Source organism: Eutrigla gurnardus (assembly GCF_963514095.1).
Source record: "Eutrigla gurnardus genome assembly, chromosome: 11".
Classification (NCBI taxonomy): domain Eukaryota; kingdom Metazoa; phylum Chordata; class Actinopteri; order Perciformes; family Triglidae; genus Eutrigla; species Eutrigla gurnardus.
Window position 1 is genome coordinate 8,940,203 of NC_139925.1, and position 21,547 is coordinate 8,961,749.

Consider the following 21,547-nt stretch of genomic DNA (forward strand, 5'->3'; position numbering starts at 1 on the left):
TTTCTAGGTCAAACAAAGCCTCATGGATTGAAAAATGGTGTGTTATCTTCAACGTCTGTCACATATTAAAATGAAAATCATGGGATTTTCTTTTTTCAGGTGATGTTTCACATGGAAAGGTAGTTCCAGTAATTTGATTATTAAACCAGGCACATATAGATAACTAATTTGGCCTTCAGTCTCACACATACTTGCGCTTGATCTGTCATAAGTAAGCATTTGGATTTAGTAGATAGACAACCGGATGCAATCTATATGCATACAGGTCTGAATTGGTATACTATTTAATATCCATTAAAACCAAGTGTAAACACTGATACTATTTCTATATTTATTTAACTAATGTTAAGCAAATATATTATTCAACAATGTTGAAAACTGTTACATTTTACATATGCATCACATTAATCACAACAACCTTGTGTTTTGCTCCACTGTAGAAGCTCACACATCAATTTCACAGCACAAATACCATAAATACAAATAAGTAATACAGTGTAAGAAATAAAATAGTTGTACAACGAAAAGCAAACAAAAAGGAATAGTTTTTTTTGGGATTCACTTTACTTTTTCAACCCTTTATCCCTTACTTTGGTGTTTTGGTGATGGAAGTGGGTCAGTAGCTCTCAAATGTCACATCATAAAGGTATAATATGTAGTCGCATTGTAAACACAGCATTCTATGGCCTTCTTTCGAGCAAGTAAGAGAGTGAGAGAGGTAGATAATGTGTGGAGAGGGACTAGACGAAGAAGAATAAAACATTATTTCTGATTGTTTCAAGGCGGTTATGTTCTAAAGCAGAAGAAACACAACCCCACCTCTTCTGAAACCTATGGGAAGCTGGATTTTGAATAAAGCAGTCCAAGACACACTTCATCCTGTTGTGTCTGCTCTCTGGGTCTGTGTCAGTGAGGTCTGTGAGCTTCGGTATGCCGAGGAACACGACAAAGCGCTGTTTGACTTGGGAATAAACATGGGCTGCACACCTGCTTATTCACTTGGGGTTACCAAGAGTTCCAAACAAAGCAAAACAACAAGAAAAGAGAAAATGGACGTGGAAGATGAGGTCTCTTTAGAAACAGAAACTGACAAATACTTGTAGTTGGTCAAAAGTGATGATTGAAATTGATTATCTTTGTATTAGTCTACACATTTTAGGAAATTGTTGCATATTATACCTTTACTTGACATCAGGGCACACGTCTAATCAGTATAAAATTGTCAAATATGTCGATTTTTTGTAAAAAAGAAAAAAAAGAGTATATATAATATACATACTAGTATAATGGAAAGTATACATAGCCACAGATTAGTTTGAAATGACACCTTCTTTTAAGGTTTTTTTCCACATAAACACACCCCTTTATATCTACTGCAGAATAAGATAAACCAACATTTTACTGCACACTTCACTTCAAATAACTGACAAAAACTTTGCACTTTAAACCACTTTCAAAACGATTGTAGGCTACTAAAGGAAGACAAAAACAGTAGTCCTACAAGTCCTACAAATGTACAGTGTATGTGACTACATCCAGTATCCTTCAGGTTGTAATATCAAAGTCAAACAGAGTTGCTCCTGCAGCTGAGAGGCATGGAGGTGCGGGACATCTCCATGTGCACAGTCGATATGGGGAAACGCTCAAACTCCTCCTCTAGCCGGCTGCAGCGGCAGTGCAGGAGCACCTCCCTCACCTCCTGCCGAAAGTTGGAGTTGAGAAAACCGTAGATGATGGGGTTAATGCAGGTGGAGGACATGGCCAGCAGGTGGCAGAGGGAGAACAGCAAGTTGTGGTGGCAGATGGGCAGAGCCTCCTGGTTCCAGTCTGACACCACGTTGAAGACGGTAAGCGGCAGCCAGCAAAGAGCAAAGGCTGTAATGAGGGCGACCAGCATGATGTTGATGCGGCGACTGTGGGTCACACGCTGGTTCTCTGGTGTCCTGGCGCGGTCCAGCATGTCTTTGCGGTGGCGAAGGCGCACAAAAACTCTAACATAACAGAGCAGGACCAACAATAGTGGACCACAGTACTGGAACAGCAGGAGGCATGTGGTGTAAGCGAGCCTATGCTTCTGGGATGGCCAGTGCTCCAGACATGCCTCCATATGTGAAGAGGTGGGGAAATAAGAAAAAAGGGTGCGGTATGAATTTGGAAGCACAGATGAGTTTTTGTATGTGTAGGAAACAGGTTGAGGTGATGCGTTGAGATAAGCCAGGGGAGAGGCTTGGTTGTGGAGTGGAGACTGGGGCAGGATAACATTGGTATACGGCTCACTTGTGAGGAGCTGAAAGGCCAAGAAAGGTGAGGAGGTGAAGCAGGCCAGAATCCAAATGAGAACAACCACCATGTAGGCCTGAGGAATGCTTGGTTTCCAACCAGAGGGGTTAATGATGAGCTGATGTCTCTCCAGCGCGATGAACACTAGAGACAGCACGGATACAGTCACGGACATACACTGGATGAACGGCACCAGCCGACATAACAGTGACCCAAATACCCAATGGTCCATTAGCGTGTATATGACAGTGAAGGGGAGGCAGAAGACACACACCAGGATGTCAGAGAATGACAGGTTGCAGATGAAAATGCCGGTGACATTGACTTTTTCTCTGTGACGGGCGATGATGCAGATGAGGCCGATGTTCCCCACCAGCCCCAGCATCATTGTCATGCTGTACCACACGACGAGACACGCTGTGAGGACGGCAGACATGGGGCACTGCTCATCATGGCCGAGAACGACGAGGTCTGAGAGGAACTGGGTCTTATTCCCTAACCACTCCTGTGCAGACTCAAGAGTGGTTCTTCCCTCCTCCCATGGTAGGGAATTTGGAGTGGGGGAGCTGTTGAAGGGCAGAGGCAGAGCGGTCGATGATGGAGAAGACTGGCTCTCGTTGCCACTGAAGGACATCTCACCGGGACTTCAGTGTCACCAGCCCCCAGGGTCAAACTGTCCATCCCAGTCCTCTTAAAGCATGCATCTGAGACAAAGAGACAGAAAGCACAGAGGGAGACAGAAAGAAACAGTAATCACTTGCAAAGCAATTATAGGTCAGACCCTTTGTCTGTTCATGTGGAAGTGATACTGTTGTTCTGAGAGGAGCAGGAGAGTGAAGGAAGTGGATCCTGTGGCTGAGGAAGAATCGAGCTTAGGGGAGATATCATGTGCGAGGAATTATTTTCTATTTGAGTCACTATGAGATTAGGATCAAGAAAGCATTGTCTTTAAATGCTCTAGCCGTAGTGGCATAGCTGTCAGTTTGTCTGTACAGCTGTTTAATGGATTGTCATTACATTTCATTGTATTCCTTATTTGCGGTTGCCAGAGGAATTCATGGCATCATCAGGCCAACACTTTAATAGAATTACAATGTGTCCACTCCACACTGGTTAATGACCATATACCAACAAAACGAATCATTCCATTCAGCCTCAGCTGTACTTTGTGCTAATTTGAAACTGTGCTAATGTAAACTAAGCTGGTGATCATGATAAACATTGTACCTACTAAACACACTGCAGTCTCAAGCAGCTGTAAAGTCTTGTTTACATGGAGTTAGTCTAACATTGTGTGCTGAATGTCCACAAAGAATGTCATAGTGAGGTTATTATGAGATCATTTAAACTGTTTACACAGTTCATAATGTGCCAAATGTGATTGTAATGTACACACGTTATCTTTTTCCGCTTTTTAATATTTTGCATGGAGCAGCACTGAAGTTGCACAGAGTAGCTTCGGTTCTCTTCACAATCACTCTCTTTGTCATCTTAACCAATCTTAACACTTGTCGGTTCTCCTCCCACAAATTAGCCCTTCAGTCAGGTTTCAAGGCTGAACACAATAGCTTAATGACAATAAAATTACTATGCATACGTTTGAGCAGAAACTTCTCATTTATCAAGAAGACGATACATTATGCTGTGTGTCGAAATGAAAGGGCATGACACATGTCAAAATCCTAAAAATGGATTCCAGCTCTCTCTCCCCTGAAACCTCCCCGTGAACACCGGCGTCGTAAAGAAAAACGAGCCTGTCATTTTCCATTAATGGCACACACACACTTAGCTATCAGTCACTTCACACGGCATCATAACTAACCTACTCTGTCAGTGTGTTGAGTGAGCTGCAGGCATGGTGGTACATTGATCATGCTTCGTTCAGGGTGAAAAGGCAAGTGCAATGTCACCATACTAGATGTAACAACCTGCTGCAACAGAGTGGTGGAACACTAGCTGGAGAATAAAAATGTGAAATGTCCCATTCATGGGAGATAATGAGGCCGTCATGTTACAATGATGTGACACTGTCTGATGCACATCCAGCAAGTAGCTGTGTTATTACTGTAGAGATTGGCCCAAATCTCTGCAGGATAAGGAACGCTGTGACCTGGCACCATGAGCATCACATTTTTCTTTTCTGACGCATTAAATTGCCTCTCCATCTCAGAGAAAATAGTGTCAGTGCCTCTGACAGTGAAATGAGAGACTGGCTGTCATCTTCTCACCTTGATTCCCCCTTTTTTTTTATTTTTCTGACACCAGTGGTGCTGCACAATGATGCATTTTCATTTATGTTTGTGTTTCCACTGTAGTTTTCGATTAAACATTTTGTCACACCGCATGAAAATCATTCTTCACTTCTTCATCTTTATCAAATATTCACTCTAGCAATATCATGCCATGTTAAGATAGTCCTTTATGACTTCACCACTGCATTTTCTACAAGTGTCCTTGTAAAAAATAGATATTTTAGGTTGGAGACGTCATGAGTTGTACTAGAATTTAACAGTCTGTACTGTAGGTACAGTATGAGCGGGCCCAGATGGCGTAACAAAAGGATTTGATTGTAACAAATTAGACAATTACACTATAAATAAACTGGAAATCATAAGGACACAGTCTGCACATATGTGCTTGACAGAGAATCAAAGAGAAAGCCCAACCTCTAACCCCCCCCCCCCCTATCAATATAAAATATGTAATCTAAAAGATGCTAAAATTTAATTTCCTCTTTGTTTATTACAGCTGTGCACCAGACCACCAGTGAATATGACAATTTACTGGAATCCCTGGTTGTGAATTAATTAGACACACACACACACACCCACCCAACACACCCACTCTAATCAGAATCAATTTTCCTTTCCCCTGCGTGTGGAGGAGCAGGACAACAGGCACTGTAGTGTGCTCAACCTGAAATGATGACCCATGCCTCATCATTGCTGGGAGTGTCAGGGACTGTGGGTGATATCTCCCAGATATTATCATTACGAATACTGTCAGGAAATGGGATTTTGACTGTATATGAAACATGAATGCATATACATTTCCATGTTTTTGCTGTTTGTTTTCCTGCTGAAATCAGATGCACATGCTCAGACATATATTCTCCAGACTGCTATTGTTTCAATGCATCATTGAAACACGTTTGTAATGGTAGAGGAATACAATGCACCTGCACATCTGTAGACACTACGCTACAAGCTTACAGTGGTGAAACAACATGATGCAGCGTTCATTTTATAATTGATTAATTTAAAAAAAGACACTGACTTTCCCTGGCAAAGATCATTATTGTGCGTGATAGATCATTATTGTGTGTAAAAAAATAAAGCACTCACGTGGTGGGTTGGCTGTTGTGTCTCTGTGATGCCAAGGTGGCAGAGGAACCGATGCTCTGAGCAGCTGTGTGAATCCACAGAGATGAGAGTTGTAGAAGGAGCTGAACATCACAACCAGCAGAACGTTTCTGTCAGAGACAAGGCGAGGGGAGCACTGCTATTATTGGGCTGTTAGAGCCCTTTGGGTGCCAGAGACCCTCTGAGCACTGGGCTCTGCTGTCACACAGTGGTGGTTTTATTCAATTACATGCTGCACTTACTGTAGGTGCTATTACAGAGACATGAAACAGGCAAGAAGGAACAGAGCCAGGGCAGGTTTTTAGGTTTTTATCGTTATGTTACATCCCCGAGGCGATTAGGTGAAAGTGGGGAGTAACACTTTAACACTTTAGAAAAAAAACCTCACTCAATTCTCGCATGGTCTCACATGCAATTAACCTTTTCTGATGTTTATTCAACAACCAACTAAACAATTCTGCATACAGTTAACAAACAAAGCAGAGCTCTCATCGTCAGAGCAAATACAGCAGGGAGGCTGCTGGGTGACACATAGCTGACAACTCTGGCCCCTGTTATGGAAATATGTATGAGTCGAAGCAAGGAGACCTGTGGAGAAAGTAGATGTCTTATGCTGAAATATTTAGTGATGCCCGATGTACATCGTGAGAATCAAGTTTTGAGCCGTACAACAGCTACGAACAACAGCTTCTGCCTCCCGTCCCTCCTGGGAAAGCATAAAAGCCCAAGTTATCTCAAGGGAGCTTCCACGGCGTCCATATTATGTCGAGGTTAAAGGTCCTGAGAGACACACTAGTGTCTTGTTTGTGACCATGCCTCGCCTGGAGAAGCAGGCACTTAAATAACTTAATGGATTAATAATTAAATGTGAACCTATTCATAAAATGACATGTATTAATCTTACACTGAGGGAATCAGGTATAGAGAAAATTCTCTCACAGCCCCAACTTATATACTCCACGCCAGTGATTTGTCAACCGGAGACAGCCGCTCAATCACCTGCTCCAGTGGGGGAGGGTTCTGCAGGACACAGGAGCATAGGACCAACACACATACACAACACACACTGACGGCGAAACACTATATTTTCAGTAGCATTTAAAACATGACAAGCAAGAGAATGATTGATTTTTCTACTTTATTGGTATTTTTTGATGCTGAAATAGTTGATAACATATGAAAGTCCCACACCCAGTTTGGACTTCAGTTGTCCCTAACGCATGACTTCACATCTCGTTACACTCTTTAGTATTGTCGGATTTCAACACCACCTTGGCAGTGCAGGCCTTCTTATCAACAATCAGTTCACAATCCTCAGGCACTATTGTTTGGCTTGCATCTGGGAGCCTGAAAGACAAAAAGAAATACTATTAACTTGAGATGAAAAGAACAATGTCTTCTTAAAATTAGGGACTGTACACAATTTATAAAAAGAGTCTTTCTTTGCGTGAGAGCAGGGGGATTTTGTTTCACTATTCTTTTCCCACTTCTATAATTTATGTTATTTCAGACTTCGCTAACAAAAGGTGGATCATAAAGGTGCACTTTGACACATGCAGAGAACAACTGTTATTTCAGAGCTTTATTTATTCCAATCACAATAAACTAGTAAAACCGATATGTCAATTTGGTGAAACACAGAATACTCATTTTATTTATCATCCTCCATGAAAGGTATTGGTTTCATTATAATAGACATATGACGTAATTTCAGTACAGTCCCTTAGAAGTTATTTTGTTTAATAATAAAATGTGTTATGTAATGAATCCAAGCATGAAAATCTTACTTGGTACAGCAGCTCAAGCCATCTTCCGTACAAGAGCATTCCACGCAGTCTCTTTCCCATTCAGAGCCAAAATCATGCTGCTTTCCATCTGTATCCACACACCCTACATGTAAAGAAATAAAACCAGTTCAGAGATACGGTGGATCAAGCTGAAACATTTGCGGCGGTGACTAATTGTGTGCAAATCCCTGTGTGCATGGGCGTGGTGGCAGATGTTAAGCAAACACACTAAAGCTGGATGAAACATTTATTATGGAGATGCAGAAAGAAGGACTAAATGCTGCCACTGTTATATTGTGTGTCTTCCAAATGTTATCACGTCGACACACCTTTTGGAGGGTTGTTCGGATCTTTCAACTCCAACTCCTTGAAGGTGCAATCAGAGTGACACAGGACAACCAGTCCCAGCAGACACACAAACACACGGAGAGAAGCCTGAACGTGTAAAGGAAAGACATCTGTAAACATGGTGGATGTTTTATACTCTCCGCAGTGCATTTATGCACTTATTGGTCATCCTTTTAAGATCTCCTAAACACTGAAAAGAAATGAGTACTCACACATAGACAAAAGCTTTTTATTTGAAACAGACTAAAAGCCTTCAAATGGCAATGTTATGGAAAAAGGTTAATAAACCAAACATAACTCAATGGCTCAGACGGATGTTGTCATGCCTCCCTTTAGAAAGGATAACTTACATATTGAAAGCTAAACAGCAACAATTTGAAAATATCTTGAGACCTTTCGTGAACTATGTTAAAGATTTAGATTTAACAGAGGATCAAGAAAATGAATAATTGTGAAAATAGGGCTAATGTAGTTTCTAGGCTAGCAGATTTCAATTTGTTTTAAAGAATGTTGTATTTTACATGTACAGTATTGAGATATATTTACTCAACCTTGTAAAGATTACCATTTTATTTTTAACAGAAGAAGCACTTTTTATTTTTTTTTATTTTGTGTTTTTTTGTTTTTGTTTTTTTTTGTTTTGTTTTGTTTTGTTACGTCGTTGCAGTAATGTAAGGTTGTACTTCGTTCTATATGACTGTGACGGACTGTATTGTAAGTTGTTTAAACTGTAATAAAAATATTTCTGAAAAAAAAAAAAAAAAGCCTTCAAATGAAAATAAAAAGTTTTGCAGTCAATGACAGAATTCTTTTTTCTTTTATATGTTTAAGTGATTTGTCATAATTCAAAATGATCCAATATCCTACAAAAGGACACATATTTATACTTTTCAACACAAAAGACATTTTGTCTGCAACATACTGCATGTAAAATTTAGATTTATGTAATTTATTCTGCAAAAGATAGACTTTACAAGGATTCACACTATAAATTAAGCAAGACTAATTATCTATTAGACCACTTAAATTATAGATGCAGAATTTACATTTGTATAATAATCGGAATGTTATGTAAAAAGGAATATTGACATTATTTACTAATGTACCACTTCTGTTTTTTTATTTTATTTTACCACCACCACAACTACCACTATGAACAATAATAAAATACAAATATGATTAATGGTGCATTAGTGAATTCTGCAGGAAGTTTAAGGTGACTGTAAAGCTAGCTAACTATGCAGTCCAATGTCAAATATATACACATCTGCATTTACATAGTACATTTTATTGTTAAAGAAAAAGTTCAACTACAATTCAAGACCTTAGTCTATAAATAAACAGTCTTAATCAAACGCTTCACATTAATAGCTTCCGTAATTGTAAGGAGAATAATACATACCATGCTTAGAAGTGATGTGACCAGGTCAATGTGAAGCTGATCTGTGGGTGAAATGTTTAATAGGGGTTTTATAATAAGGTGTCGGCCCTTGTATAATTATTTATGTTAATATTTGAATAGTGGTGGGGTGGTTATTAAATATTTGTTTTAAGGTGTGGAAGAGAAACATGGAGGTCCTGTTGATATTAAGGGCACGCCTCACGGACACATGACGTTTCCACCCATGACAGATGCTGTATGAGGTTTTTACAAACTCACAAGATATCTGGAGTTCTAAAAATATTTATAATTTATTTTATTCAACAAATGCAAAAAATAAAAGTAGTGAAAAAGCAACCAAGGAAACTGAGACATAGTCTGACATATAAAAACTGCTTTCTATTTGTACATGTTTATTGCTGAGCCAAAAGGCTGAGATAGATTAGTTGCATTGCATATAAAGCCACACATTGTCAACAATTATTAAAAAGATTTCATTTGGATCAACCGTTGTAGTAAACAATATATTTTTGGATACTTTATTATCCAAAAAGGTGCTCTTCGTACTGTGCAACAGAGGAAAACTCTGGACAAAAAAGCTTCAACAAATCTCTATACATTTCTATACTCATTACATAATTAACAATCTGTAAAAAAAAATAAAAAAAATAACAAATTAGGATAAAGAAAAAAAATTAGACTCAAGGGCTAATTGGCAAAAGTGAACATAACAATAAATATTGAAATATTTGGTTGAGCTGAACTCTGTGAATGTAGAAAGTTACACAATCCCAGTGGTGACATTAAATCCAACAAAGCTGTAGTCGGTAAAGTGTAACTGAAAATAAAAGTGACTGATAAAAGAACAGGAAGTGTTTTCCTGTCGCATATCAAACGAAACGATCGCTCTTTTGGTAGTAGCTACCAAACAGGTGTCAAATCTCTTTTTCCAGCAGCAAAAAAACAACATGTAAACCGTCACCACAAAGAGTGACAACTACAGAATCAACCTACAGCCGTGTGAAGCCTGATGGGTTTCCTCCTGTAGATGTTGAGTGAGTCTACCAACCCAAACCAGTGAAACTCAAACATCCCCACAATGGAACAATAGAAGTGATTAAAACAAAAGGCAAATAAATCTCAAAGAAAAGTATCCATACCTGCAGCTCTTGGGCCCCAAAATAAACCACATTTCTATACCATTTTGATAACTGCCAGCATTAGTTGACAAAATAAAAACCATCCATTTATATAAATTAAGGGGGAAAAACAGATAATAAACATATAACGTATATTAAAAGATTAGAAGCAGCATCTCAAGTCTCTCATTCAGACTTTAGTATTACAGTCCATGCACATTGCAGCTGCGGAAAGCTATTTAGCCAATCAGAGTTTTCATGAAGGCAGGTTTGTTGAAGGGCCAGTGATACTGGTTGGGGACAGGTCCATTGACATTGCACTCAAAGAAGAAGAACATGGGGAACCAAATGCGTGCCCTCCGGCTCTGCTGGTAGGCGCGGGTGTTTGCTAAGGTGTGGTAGTAGAGGAAGAGGCGCGTGGTGATGTAGAAGGCGATGAACACGTCGATGGAGTAGTGCTCGTGAGCCGCCAGAATGAAGAAAATCCCAAACAGGTTTAACACCCAGGAGATGGTGTGAATCAGATTCCAGGTCCGTGGTGTGTCTGTGGACGGAGGGCATCAATAAAAGGTTAAATATAGTGATATTTATGTTTAAATTATTGTCAAATCCCATGAAAAGACCAGAGCCAACAGTGAACAGGTATTATTTGTGTAGCAAACAGTCATGAACACCAGCGCTTGAATCAACCTCATCTACACCATCCTGCTGCTGTAAATATTGACTTGCACAGCAAATGCGTATTATGATTATTATTATTATAGACTTTAATGCCCCCTAGGGGAAATTCATTTCCACAGCATCCATCCATCCAACAGCCAATGCCATACACACCACAGAAATGATAGATACTCAAAACTCACAGCAGAATAACAAGCAATCTCAAACAACAATAAGAGTCTACACTCCAGCCCGTTCATCGGGGCCTTTTGTTCTTTTTTTTTAACAACTATATGTTTGTGACGACTTATTAAAAATGTCTTCCTACATGGAACCGATGGGCTTTGGTCTGAGAGCCGCAGACAGAAGACGGAATTTAAACATTATTGGTTTTGATCCTTTCATGGCATTTGTTGACGATAGGAAAACTCATACAACCAGCTTTATCCACAAACTCTTAAGTCATACTTTTTTTTTGAAGGCAAACAAAAGCAATATAACACTCACATTCAGTCACAAAAAAGTTGAGTAACGTGATGACAACTGTGTGTCCGCTGAACATGTAGTCTCCACACGTTTGCACGCCTGTCAGAGTCATCCCGAATCCACTCCAGATCAGCAGCGCCCTCTGTATCTTTCCCCAGGAATCAGCGTACGTCTGAGGAACAAAAGACGCCAGTTTATCACTCACGCTGTGAAATCACAGTGGCAGCCGTTCAGCCGTTATCACAGTGGGAATGCTGAGTCAAGCATGAACTGTAACACTGCCAATAGCCACAATCATTGCTGGCAAACTCGATCTAATCTGCACATAATCTCACGTGTGCTTCCCACCTTGCTGGCGCACTTCAGGTGCTGCCCGGGCACGGAGAGCGAGGTGACAAACATGGTGCAGCAACGGAGCAAAAATACGGTTCCCAGCAAAGAGCACAGGCGTCTCAAGAGAATGGACCTGAAAAAGAGACAAACACTCACAATGCATTCCTTTCCCAGCACTTCATAACCTACAAGCACTTGGATAAATTGTGTATCTCGGCAGTGCTGTGGTCTACTTGTACATGTGATTATAACACAGTGCATCAGGAATGGAAATAGCTGAAATGGTGAACTACCTGTGTTTGTGGAGGAGCAAGACCAACAGAAACATGTAACACAAGATGAGACCACAGGCTTCGGCCATCGCAAAAGCCCAAGGGATTCTGGGAACACTGTCAAAGTACAAAAACATGTGTATCAGCGCGCAGATTAGATACGAGTGTAGGAGTGTGCATGAACTATGGAGCGTGCACTGGACACACGCATTCATACCTGTCCAGAAATATGTCAGGCAGCGGAGGGTACGTCCTCATGTCCGGGACACGCTCATGCACGATGACCATGACGAAAGACGTGAATCCAAACACAAAGAAGACGTATATAGAACTGATGATCGTCTTCCACACCTCCGGGTCCAACCTGCCAGCCAGGTGCTGCCTATACCTCCCATTGGAGTGTGTATGACACAACGCGGATCTGTCTCCGTTCCTCAACCTCAGCTCAGTCCCGTTACATAAGCGATCACCTGCGTTATACCTCCTGTCAGCTTCGTCACAGCTCCACTTGACACCCGCGGCGCCCGGCAGGAGACCGTCCGCCGGCCGGAGACCCAGCTCTTCCAGCTGGGCCTGGTTCTGTCTCTGGAGCCGGCACAGGGCTATGGTCAGCCTCTTGATGTCTCCCAGCACAGGGAGGCCCAGTGGAGGCCCACGCAGGTCGGCCTCAGTCAGAGCCAGCAGGCTGGGGCCGTCCAGGCGGTGCTGGGTGCACAGTAACTCCACATACTCCCCAAAACCTTCTTCCTGCAGCCACTGGGCCACATGCTTACAGCTCCAGGCACTCACACTGTCCTTGGATAGTGCCATGACACTGTGGATACAGACACGTACAGTGTTAAGTCAAGCAGGTCACAAGGAAGACGAAAATAACTTCTGATAATTGACCACCACTTCTTTCTCGACTGTGTTGTCACCTCTTGATTTAATTAAACTGAAAGTCACCCATGGACTTTAATATTCAATTAGCATTCTATTGATTACAACCATTGGCCCTACCATCCCAATGAGGCTAACGAAGAAAAATTCAAGAGGTGAAAATTTGAAATTGTTTTGAAATTGTGTCTTGTTTTGGACAAAAAACAAGTTTACAGTGATAAAAACAGAGAAAATCCTCACCAACAATTAATTGATTATTCAGATAGCTGCTGATAAACCTTCTGTCAATCAATTAGTCAGCTAATCCACTAATTGTTTCAGCTCTATAAAAACACTGTCATTTGTTACAGTGTTTCAGCCACTCAAGCTCACTGTATTATCATATTATACTAGTACATAATTGAGTTATTTTCACAATATGTTGCAACTAACCATTATTTTTTATTATTGATTAGTCTGCCAGTACATTTTTTAAACGAACTGAATAATAATAAATAATAACACTTTAGACAAAATGCAAATCAAATTCCCACAGCTCAAACTGATGTCTTTATCCAACAGTCCTAAAAACAAAAAGGTATACAAGCTATAAAATTACAGATGAAATGATCAGTCAAACATACAAAATGTATCTTTGATACTCAATTAATTTAATTTAAGCAAAGACTCTAAGCAATCTCTTGTATAGGCTTCTGAAACGTGCATGTATGTGCTCTTATTCAAGGTGGCCGACCCGGCACTTCACACTGCCGGCTACATCATCAGTCAGGTCTGCGACTGGACAGCAGAGCAGTGGCTTTCAGTATAAGAATGCATTGACACCCTGATTCAACAAATATTAATGATAATGAAAAAAACCAACAACATTGAGTCACTAACCATCCACAAAACAAGCAGCGTAAGTGAGTCCCTCAGACTGGGATTCAGGTTCTGATCAAACACTCGTCTTTGCTTTGTCTTTTGCGTGCTCCTGCCCTTTGAACCTCTGATAAGCTCACCACGGCGCTGCTCGCCCTGTCCTCCCGACTGCACCAATGGTCTCTCCACCAACACGACTGAACGTGAGCGATAGTCTACACGCTGACTGGACAGCAGATACGGTCTCAAAATGACCCAAGTAAGCAGCTTTCAGTTATCAGTAATACACGAGACAGCAGTAGCTTTGGTGGGAGGTTTTAGACTTACTATGGAGTGAGATATCAATAAAGACTCATACATAAAGGAGCTGGTATTTTCATAGCTAATTAGTATTAAGACAGTTACAGTATTACACACTTAATGGATCTGGAAACTACTTAAAATTTTAGGCCTGCAACTAATGATCATTTCACAATTAATCGATTATTCACTTCAGAATTTAGACCCTAAGGTGACATCTTTAAAACTGCAGTTGTTGTTATCCGACCCACAGTCCAACGCCACAAAATATTCATTTTGCAGTAGTGCAACCAGCTGTGACATCACACTATTGATGGTGAAATACAAAAAAAATAATAAAAATAAATAGCAGGAATCCTTCCAATGATCATCCCATCAATTTAAGTTATAGCTGCAGACCAATCATCAATCAATCATGCCAGACAGCTGACTGTCGGGGAGGGATCCATACAGGGCAACCAAATTCAGCTTATCAGCGGATCAATATTAAATATTTACACGTCTGTAACCTAAAGCAACTCACCTGGGTAGCTGCTGCTCCATTCCCTCAGAGAGAAATAGGTTATTTTTAACTGGCCTCTAGATTTTTACTGGCAACATCATGCAGCTTCTCTGCCCGGGGCTTTACTTGGGGTTTCATAAGTGCCATGTCAGCTTGTTTGGCTGGCTTACACCGAGTCCCAGTGTGCAGTGACACACAGCTGTGAGAGAGATAGCCCTTCAGTGTGTGTGTGTGTGTGTGTGTGTGTGTGTGTGTGTGTGTGTGTGTGTGTGTGTGTGAGATAGAGAGAGACAAACACACACACACAATATGACAAAGGGCTCATAGTCTCTTCACCACAGGACCACAAAGCAACGTCAGACTGCTACGAGTAAGCATGAGATCAACTCCGTGATTAGATCACATTTTTTTATGTTGTTGAACAGTTTCAACACTACTTACTTCACTTACACAAAAAAAGTCAAGAGGATCATATGTTTAAAATGAGGACAAACAGGAAGTACATGCTGTAGTTTCAAACTTACTTTAGAAGATGATTTAAAAAAAAAAAAAAGCAGTTGCCTCTTTTACCATAAATCATGTGTTACTGTGCTGGCAGATGATCTGGATGAGCCGTCAACCTGGGGCATTTCACGGCCAACATGCCTCTGACAACTAGGCAACGCCAAACAGGAAGACACAATAATGAACAACACTAGTAAAGAAGAGCCCATGAGCTCATTAGAGGGCTGCTGAAAGTACACTGACACCTGCTGGCCGTTTGGGGGTACAACTAGGATCTGTTTACATCTGTTTAAAGGTTTCTCTAGATTAAAAAAAGAAGAAGAAAGAAGTTGATTTCACTCAACAATTTGATTTGGATTTGACAGCACAAGCAGTGGTTTCCAAACCAGTGAATTACATCCACATTTCCATGAGTGAGAGCTTTACAGAGTCGGTGCCAAACTGCACCACCTGTTAATGACGGTCAGATGTTGCAGCAACCGAAGCAAAGGCAAACAGACAGCAGCAGGGAAATAACAGAGCAGCTCACTCCCTGTGAACCTGGAAATGACAGACGCACCGTCGACCTCTGAGGTGAGACGTGACGCACGAGACTCTGAGGATCCAAAGAGGACGCGGGAGATCCCGTCTCTCCAGGAGCTGGAGGAGGTTTTACACTCGGCTCCAAGCTCCTGTCGCCACGGAGATGAGGTGTGGCCCAATCTGTACCTGGGGGACATGTGAGTACCCTGTGCATTATCTAAGGTCATCTATACGTGTCACAGCATTGTGCATAGAATGTGGTGCGTGTGTGCAGGGTTATGTCTCATGACAAGCTCGGCCTCTGGCAGCTGGGCATCACCCACGTGTTGAACACAGCGCATGGAAAACTGTGCTGTAAGGGCAGCGACGATTTTTATGGAACCACGGTGAGATACTACGGTGTCCCAGCCAACGACCTGCCGACATTTGACCTTTCGCCTTTTTTCTACCCTGCTGCAGCGTTCATCCACCAGGCTTTGACATCGGGAGGTACCGTAAGCTGCCGCACATGACAGCGTCACTGTGGGGGGGGGTTACCTGTATTTTCATCTTTGTGTCTTTTTTGTGGTGTCCAGGAAAAGTGTTGGTGCACTGCGCTGTGGGTGTGAGTCGCTCGGCTGCGTTGGTCTTAGCCTACCTGATGATTCATCACCACCTGAGTCTTCTCTCCTCTGCACGCTGCGTGCAGCAGAAACGCTGGATTTTCCCAAACAGAGGCTTCCTGCGACAGCTGATAGCCCTGGATCGAAAGCTGCAGGACGATGGGATGAATGAGCCAACATAAAACAAAGCGAGGAGCAGACCTTTGTAGTGATTCTAGTATAATTGTCCTCCCTTATTCTGCAGAAGTCCATGTTTTCACTCCATGCAAGACTGCCTCAATTTGTATCATTTACCGTATATACACTAAACAGTTCCCCCCTCCTCTGCCTTGTCTTCTCCTTATGTGTCCTCGGTGAGGACGGAGAACGTCCCTGTTTCTTTGGGGCATCAGTGAACAGAGCAAGCAATGCAACACAAACACTGAATAACTCCACATCCAGTCAGAGAGAACTCCACTGAACACAGAGAGCTAATTTTGGAGACAAGCGGCATTCGAACCCACCACCTGCTGTCGTCTCTCACAGAGCTGCAGACCCGCTGCAGTGGAGGGACGGTGGACCCCGACAGTCAGTCGGAGGAACTCTCTGTGTCTGGGGAGAATGTCAGGGAGCAACCAGGACCTGGCGCTCATTAAAGAACTGGAGCTCATCTTGGATTCCTGCACACTGGAGCTCACACCAGTGGATGAAGTCTGGCCCAACCTGTACATAGGAAATGTGTGAGTTAAAGTACTGATCCTGTGTAACTGCATCTTAACATTGCATGACGTTTTATTTTTGATATCTTTAATTTGCCTCTTGTTTTCGTGTGATTTCAAGGGCCGTGGCGCAGAATAGAAAGAAATTACATAAGCTTGGCATCACTCATGTCCTGAATGCTGCGCACTCCAAGCAGGGCAGCATCGGTGACCAGAGTTTTTACGGGAACACCTGCGTTTACTTTGGCATCCCAGCTGAGGATTCAGACAGCTTTGACCTCAGGCAGTACCTAAAACCTGCAGCTGACTTCATAAACAAAGCCCTGAAGAGCAAAGATGGTACAGTATATGAACGTGACACCCAGTGTTTTTACATTTTCTTTTTCTATTTCATTTTGTCATCCTCAATCTTGCTCTACAGGAAAAGTTTTGGTTCACTGCATCATGGGTATGAGTCGTTCAGCCACTTTGGTGCTGGCTTACTTCATGTTGCGGGAGCGTCTCCCTCTGAGAGACGCCCTGAGGCACGTTGTCCAAAAACGAGCCATTTACCCCAACCGGAATTTCCTGTCTGTCCTCATCAAGCTGGATGAACAGCTGACAAACAAACGGAGGCTGTGTCCTCTTCTCTGACATCCCTCCCTTTTTTCCCTCCACCTCCTCTGAACTCCTTCCTCACATTAGACCTCTCTCTCTTGTCCCATATCTCTAAAAAGCACGGACAATATATGTGTATAGTGTATATGATAAAGTTAGTGCTGTGCGTTTGATGGCGGTGAACATTTACAGGTCATCTTTTTTATTTCTAAAAGTTAACTTCTGGGTTTAGCAGCAATGGTGTTGTGAAATATTGTATCATATTTTTTGTTTGTTTGATTTGTTATTCAAATTGTATTCAAATGTTAACTGTCAGGTGTTGTGTGTTGTCAGGCAAGCTTTGTAAATAGAGCCTCATGACTTCTGTTGTTATAAATATCCATTAAAGGTGATTCTTTGAAATGTTCTGGCTGGATAGAATACGTGATGAACTATATTTTAAAATTTGTTTTAAACTATGCACATTGTGCCTTTGTTTTTCAACAAAATGTAACATTGAACAGTTTGCTTGTCATTGACACTTTTTTTTATTTTAACCACAATCTGAAACTGACACCAATCAACTGAACAAAACATAAAAATGACATTTATTGACAAAATAAATGTGGCCTGAAGACTTATTTCCACCCGTAGCTGCTGTCATGTTAAATGTCACTGACTGTTGTGTTTTACAGTGATCTCAAGGGGCAAATAGAGGGCTGCACACGTACTCATCCTCGAATACACAAGGTCACATGTGCCCTTTCTTTTTTTTTTTTTCTTATTACACAATAATTCAGTATATCATATGATGTAAACACAACAAATTCAGTTGTTGCCAAGTCTCATTCACAGGCTTGAATGGTATTTCTTAAAGGAGCAGAGCTGCAGGCGCTTACTCGACACAGTGGTGGATTACATAACAGTCTGTGGTCATGGAAACTAAGTAGTGAGCTAATGTTAAAGTTCACAGGGTGACACCACATTACTGTCCATAAGAATGAGACTACAGAAAAAGGTTGGGAAAAAAACCCTGTACTTCAGTAGCAAGTCACACAGATCAGTTTGGCGATTGACCCAGAGATGGGTGAGTCAGCACACTGATTCAGATTTAACACCTCTATGCAGAACTCCACAGACCTGCCCCATTCTACACACTGCAGTTAATGTTGAATGACTATATGTCTGCATAAAAGTCATTGTCAAATATGCAAATGCATACGGCCGAGGTGTGCGGCACTCTAAATGTTGCTCTCGCAAAGAATTGTGGGTCGGCGTGATCTCCTTTCCTTTCGTATAGGAAGGTCCGTTGCATCCTATGCTAAAGGAGCTCTGAAAGGAAGCATTGGAGCTCCTTTCCTTTGCATATAAGAATCCGAACGGCTCTTATCATGGCGGCCACTTGTTTACTTCCGGGTCACTTCTTCAGTTAGGAACCTTTTATTGTTATTATTTTGTTTGATACAAAGTTCTTTATTGTTTTCATTATTTCCTGAATGTATTTTATTTTTAAAGCTGTTGTAATTCAACTGAGAAAAACTCACTTTTACCCTAGTCATGTAACAGTAATAATAGTTTTGATTCTGTGAGTTTATTTCAATTTTGTGCATTTCTACGACACTGTTGATCTTATTTTGACGAAATTTGGTGTGCGTACTCGTTAGACCTAGCTGGGGTCATCATGAGAAGGTGTGCACTGTGCCATGGGTGTGAGCCACTCTGGGGCGCTGGTTCTGGCATATCTAGTGATCTGCCAGAACCTGCCGTTAGCGGAGGACCGAGATATTGGACTCAACTCTGGATTTCTTGAGCAGCTAAGGCAGCTGGAGCTGAGCCTCGGTCCACAGAGATGTGCAGATCACAGAGGGGGACCACGCTGACACACCATGATGGAGCATGCCCTTTCATCCTGGTCAGGCACCTGTTTGGTTGGAATCTAAATCAAATCTGACAAATAGAAATGCCGTCTTTTACAAGAAGCCTCATATATTATCTCTGCCCCAACAACCATCACTACAATTTCACAACATTAACAACTGAATGCTTTCAGTATCCAGAAATAACTCTCCACCCACCTGTCCACACAGTGACATTCTTATAATGACCATAAAGCAACATGCCTCTGAACTTCTTTTTGTTTTCTGGCATCTTTTTCTCATGGTTCACTGAGTCTCTTTACCATCGAGGCTATGGGAAAAAATAATCACTGTCACATTAGAGAAGTCCAATCACATTATTAAGGCTGTGAGAGAGGATCTATCCTTCTGTGTGTGTGTGTAAAGTTGTTGAGGTCAGGTGTTGAAGCCCAGCTGGCTAAAAATATCATCTTAAACACAGAGCCCGTGAGAGCAGTTACCATTCCAGATCTGTATTTCAGCCTTCATGCTTACTGCCGAGGGAGGTCTCTGTTAAAACACACACATACATACACACACACACACACACACACCCACACACACACACACACACACACACACACACACAGAGTTAACACATGTCCACTGAGGAAAAGTTGAGGTGCTGCTCTGCGATCCCGCGCAGGAACGGATTTCAAGCTTTAAACACTGACAAGAAAGAGGTAGGTGATTTCTTTCTGCCATAGTACTTATAATAACATCAGCTTTACTAAATGCCACAACAATGTTTTCCTGGATTTCACAAAGTGTCCTGTTTTGTCAGACTAAGACATCCAGTTTAATGTAAAAAAAACAAACAGCGCATGTATTCCCATTTCAGAGGCTGGAACCAGTGATTTTTCTGACAATATTGCTTAAAATTACTAATCAGCTATAGAAATAGTTGCAGATTAATTTGACTAGTCATTTAATTGACTAAAATAGACTGTACTGACTGTATATTGAAATGTCCCTGGTGTTTAAGTGTTAACATTGCTAATCTTCACAGCGTGAGGCAAAGAGATTTTGATTTATTTCAGGGATATGTGTGTGTGTGTTTTCTGGTCAACAGAGGTGAGCCATGTCCTCCTGTGTGGTGAAGCCCAGAAGCAGGAACCCGTACGCAGCGGTGCAGGTGGACCCAGACAGTGACTACATCACACCGGGGACATTAGACCTGGAGCAGCTGCTCTGGACCGGCACCGGGGCTCAATATGCACACGTCAACCAGGTTTGGCCCGGTGTCTTCATCGGGGATGAGTGAGTATCTGCACACGTAGATGGTTTCATGGTTGTAATAACAGCTTCATTCAAGCCGAGTCTGTTTGTTACATGTAAATAGGAAGACAGCTCTGGAGCGGCCCGGCCTGAGGGATCTGGGTATTACACACGTCCTAAATTCAGCAGAGGGAAAGTGGAATAACGTGCTGACTGGTGCAGATTACTACGCTAACATGGACATCCAGTACTACGGTGTGGAGGCTGATGACAAACCCACCTTCAACATCTCCCAGTACTTCTGCACTGCAACCCAGTTCATCCACGAGGCCCTCAGTCACTCGCAGAGTAAGACCTGGAGAAAATTACAAACAAAACTTTTATCTGAGATAATTTTCTGCAGAAGAAGCTTCACTTTGTTTCTAATGAGTCCATCTATCTCTACGTCATTCTGCTCCAGACAAGGTGCTGGTGCACTGTGTGATGGGTCGGAGCAGGTCGGCGACTCTGGTCTTGGCATACCTGATGATGAAACACGGCTTAACTGTGGTGGATGCTATTGAGCATGTGCGACAGCGGCGCTGCATCCTGCCCAATCACGGCTTCCTAAAACAGCTGAGAGCCCTGGACATCACGTTACAAGAGAAGAGGCTAACTGACAAAAAAAGAGAAATGCAACACCAATAGTACACAATAGAGAGATAATATCTGTTTAATACTCTTCCCTTCCAGGCACACACAAATGTTCTTTATGTTTCTTTATTTATTATATCATTAAACTCAGCTTTGTTTTTCAAAAACTGTCATTTCATTCTCAAAGTTCAAGTGTAAAATTGAAAAATGGAGTGTCCTAAAGGCTTAGTGACAAACCTAAAGATTGAATTTGTCTACTTCTGGTCTGTACACATATAGTGGACGAGGAAGAACAGATTTCAGTGAGTGGTG

At 41.7% G+C, this 21,547-nt stretch overlaps 4 protein-coding genes and 1 pseudogene across 6 annotated transcripts; 2 read left to right on the top strand and 3 right to left on the bottom strand.

Annotated features, from left to right (window-relative positions):
* Positions 1–1,414: 1,414 nt before the first annotated feature.
* Positions 1,415–2,981, bottom strand: LOC311021060 (neuropeptide Y receptor type 4-2 pseudogene; annotated as a pseudogene). Its single transcript has one exon. The product of its transcript is annotated as a neuropeptide Y receptor type 4-2 pseudogene (transcript).
* Positions 2,982–6,761: 3,780 nt separating this feature from the next.
* Positions 6,762–9,241, bottom strand: LOC311020952 (beta-microseminoprotein-like). The gene is made up of 4 exons (XM_084021236.1): positions 9,180–9,241; positions 7,759–7,864; positions 7,430–7,532; positions 6,762–6,989 (listed from the first exon to the last, which is right to left on the bottom strand). The coding sequence occupies exons 1-4, from the start codon at positions 9,180–9,182 to the stop codon at positions 6,869–6,871; spliced, it is 333 nt and encodes a 110-aa protein (XP_083877362.1). The 5' UTR covers positions 9,183–9,241; the 3' UTR covers positions 6,762–6,868.
* Positions 9,242–9,450: 209 nt separating this feature from the next.
* On the bottom strand, positions 9,451–15,245 carry LOC311020951 (sphingomyelin synthase-related protein 1-like). 2 transcript variants are annotated; one of them, XM_084021234.1, is made up of 6 exons: positions 15,112–15,245; positions 12,266–12,862; positions 12,070–12,165; positions 11,792–11,909; positions 11,465–11,615; positions 9,451–10,841 (listed from the first exon to the last, which is right to left on the bottom strand). In XM_084021234.1, the coding sequence occupies exons 1-6, from the start codon at positions 15,165–15,167 to the stop codon at positions 10,537–10,539; spliced, it is 1,323 nt and encodes a 440-aa protein (XP_083877360.1). In that variant the 5' UTR covers positions 15,168–15,245; the 3' UTR covers positions 9,451–10,536. The 2 variants fall into 2 exon arrangements, with proteins under 2 accessions (XP_083877360.1, XP_083877361.1); XM_084021235.1 differs by lacking the exon at positions 15,112–15,245 and adding an exon at positions 14,609–14,753.
* A 345-nt stretch (positions 15,246–15,590) lies between these two features.
* On the top strand, positions 15,591–21,324 carry LOC311020710 (uncharacterized protein). Its single transcript, XM_084020920.1, has 8 exons — positions 15,591–15,810; positions 15,888–16,102; positions 16,189–16,387; positions 16,661–16,782; positions 19,179–19,340; positions 20,464–20,644; positions 20,727–20,950; positions 21,063–21,324. Exons 1-8 carry the CDS (start codon positions 15,638–15,640, stop codon positions 21,287–21,289), a joined length of 1,503 nt encoding a protein of 500 aa, XP_083877046.1. The 5' UTR covers positions 15,591–15,637; the 3' UTR covers positions 21,290–21,324.
* LOC311021164 (dual specificity protein phosphatase 13A) lies at positions 16,693–17,923 on the top strand. Its single transcript, XM_084021563.1, has 3 exons — positions 16,693–16,934; positions 17,035–17,252; positions 17,335–17,923. The coding sequence occupies exons 1-3, from the start codon at positions 16,816–16,818 to the stop codon at positions 17,544–17,546; spliced, it is 549 nt and encodes a 182-aa protein (XP_083877689.1). The 5' UTR covers positions 16,693–16,815; the 3' UTR covers positions 17,547–17,923.
* Positions 21,325–21,547: the final 223 nt, after the last annotated feature.

What these genes read in the sequence shown, in the direction of transcription:
- LOC311020952 (XM_084021236.1), bottom strand. An exon ending in TCCGAACAACCCTCCAAAAG is followed by an intron (nt 7,533 to 7,758) that starts GTGTGTCGACGT and finishes CTTTACATGTAG; the next exon opens with GGTGTGTGGATACAGATGGA. An exon ending in GGCTTGAGCTGCTGTACCAA is followed by an intron (nt 6,990 to 7,429) that starts GTAAGATTTTCA and finishes TTTGTCTTTCAG; the next exon opens with GCTCCCAGATGCAAGCCAAA.
- LOC311020951 (XM_084021234.1), bottom strand. Translation starts at nt 15,167, where the DNA reads ATGATTTATGGTAAAAGAGGCAACTGCTTTTTTTTTTTTTTAAATCAT. An exon ending in TTGCTCCTCCACAAACACAG is followed by an intron (nt 11,910 to 12,069) that starts GTAGTTCACCAT and finishes TCTCTTTTTCAG; the next exon opens with GTCCATTCTCTTGAGACGCC. An exon ending in ACCTGAAGTGCGCCAGCAAG is followed by an intron (nt 11,616 to 11,791) that starts GTGGGAAGCACA and finishes TTTGTTCCTCAG; the next exon opens with ACGTACGCTGATTCCTGGGG.
- LOC311020710 (XM_084020920.1), top strand. Translation starts at nt 15,638, where the DNA reads ATGACAGACGCACCGTCGACCTCTGAGGTGAGACGTGACGCACGAGAC. An exon ending in AGGGACGGTGGACCCCGACA is followed by an intron (nt 16,783 to 19,178) that starts GTCAGTCGGAGG and finishes CATCATGAGAAG; the next exon opens with GTGTGCACTGTGCCATGGGT. An exon ending in GGTGTCTTCATCGGGGATGA is followed by an intron (nt 20,645 to 20,726) that starts GTGAGTATCTGC and finishes ACATGTAAATAG; the next exon opens with GAAGACAGCTCTGGAGCGGC.
- LOC311021164 (XM_084021563.1), top strand. Translation starts at nt 16,816, where the DNA reads ATGTCAGGGAGCAACCAGGACCTGGCGCTCATTAAAGAACTGGAGCTC. An exon ending in AACCTGTACATAGGAAATGT is followed by an intron (nt 16,935 to 17,034) that starts GTGAGTTAAAGT and finishes TGTGATTTCAAG; the next exon opens with GGCCGTGGCGCAGAATAGAA. An exon ending in AGCCCTGAAGAGCAAAGATG is followed by an intron (nt 17,253 to 17,334) that starts GTACAGTATATG and finishes CTTGCTCTACAG; the next exon opens with GAAAAGTTTTGGTTCACTGC.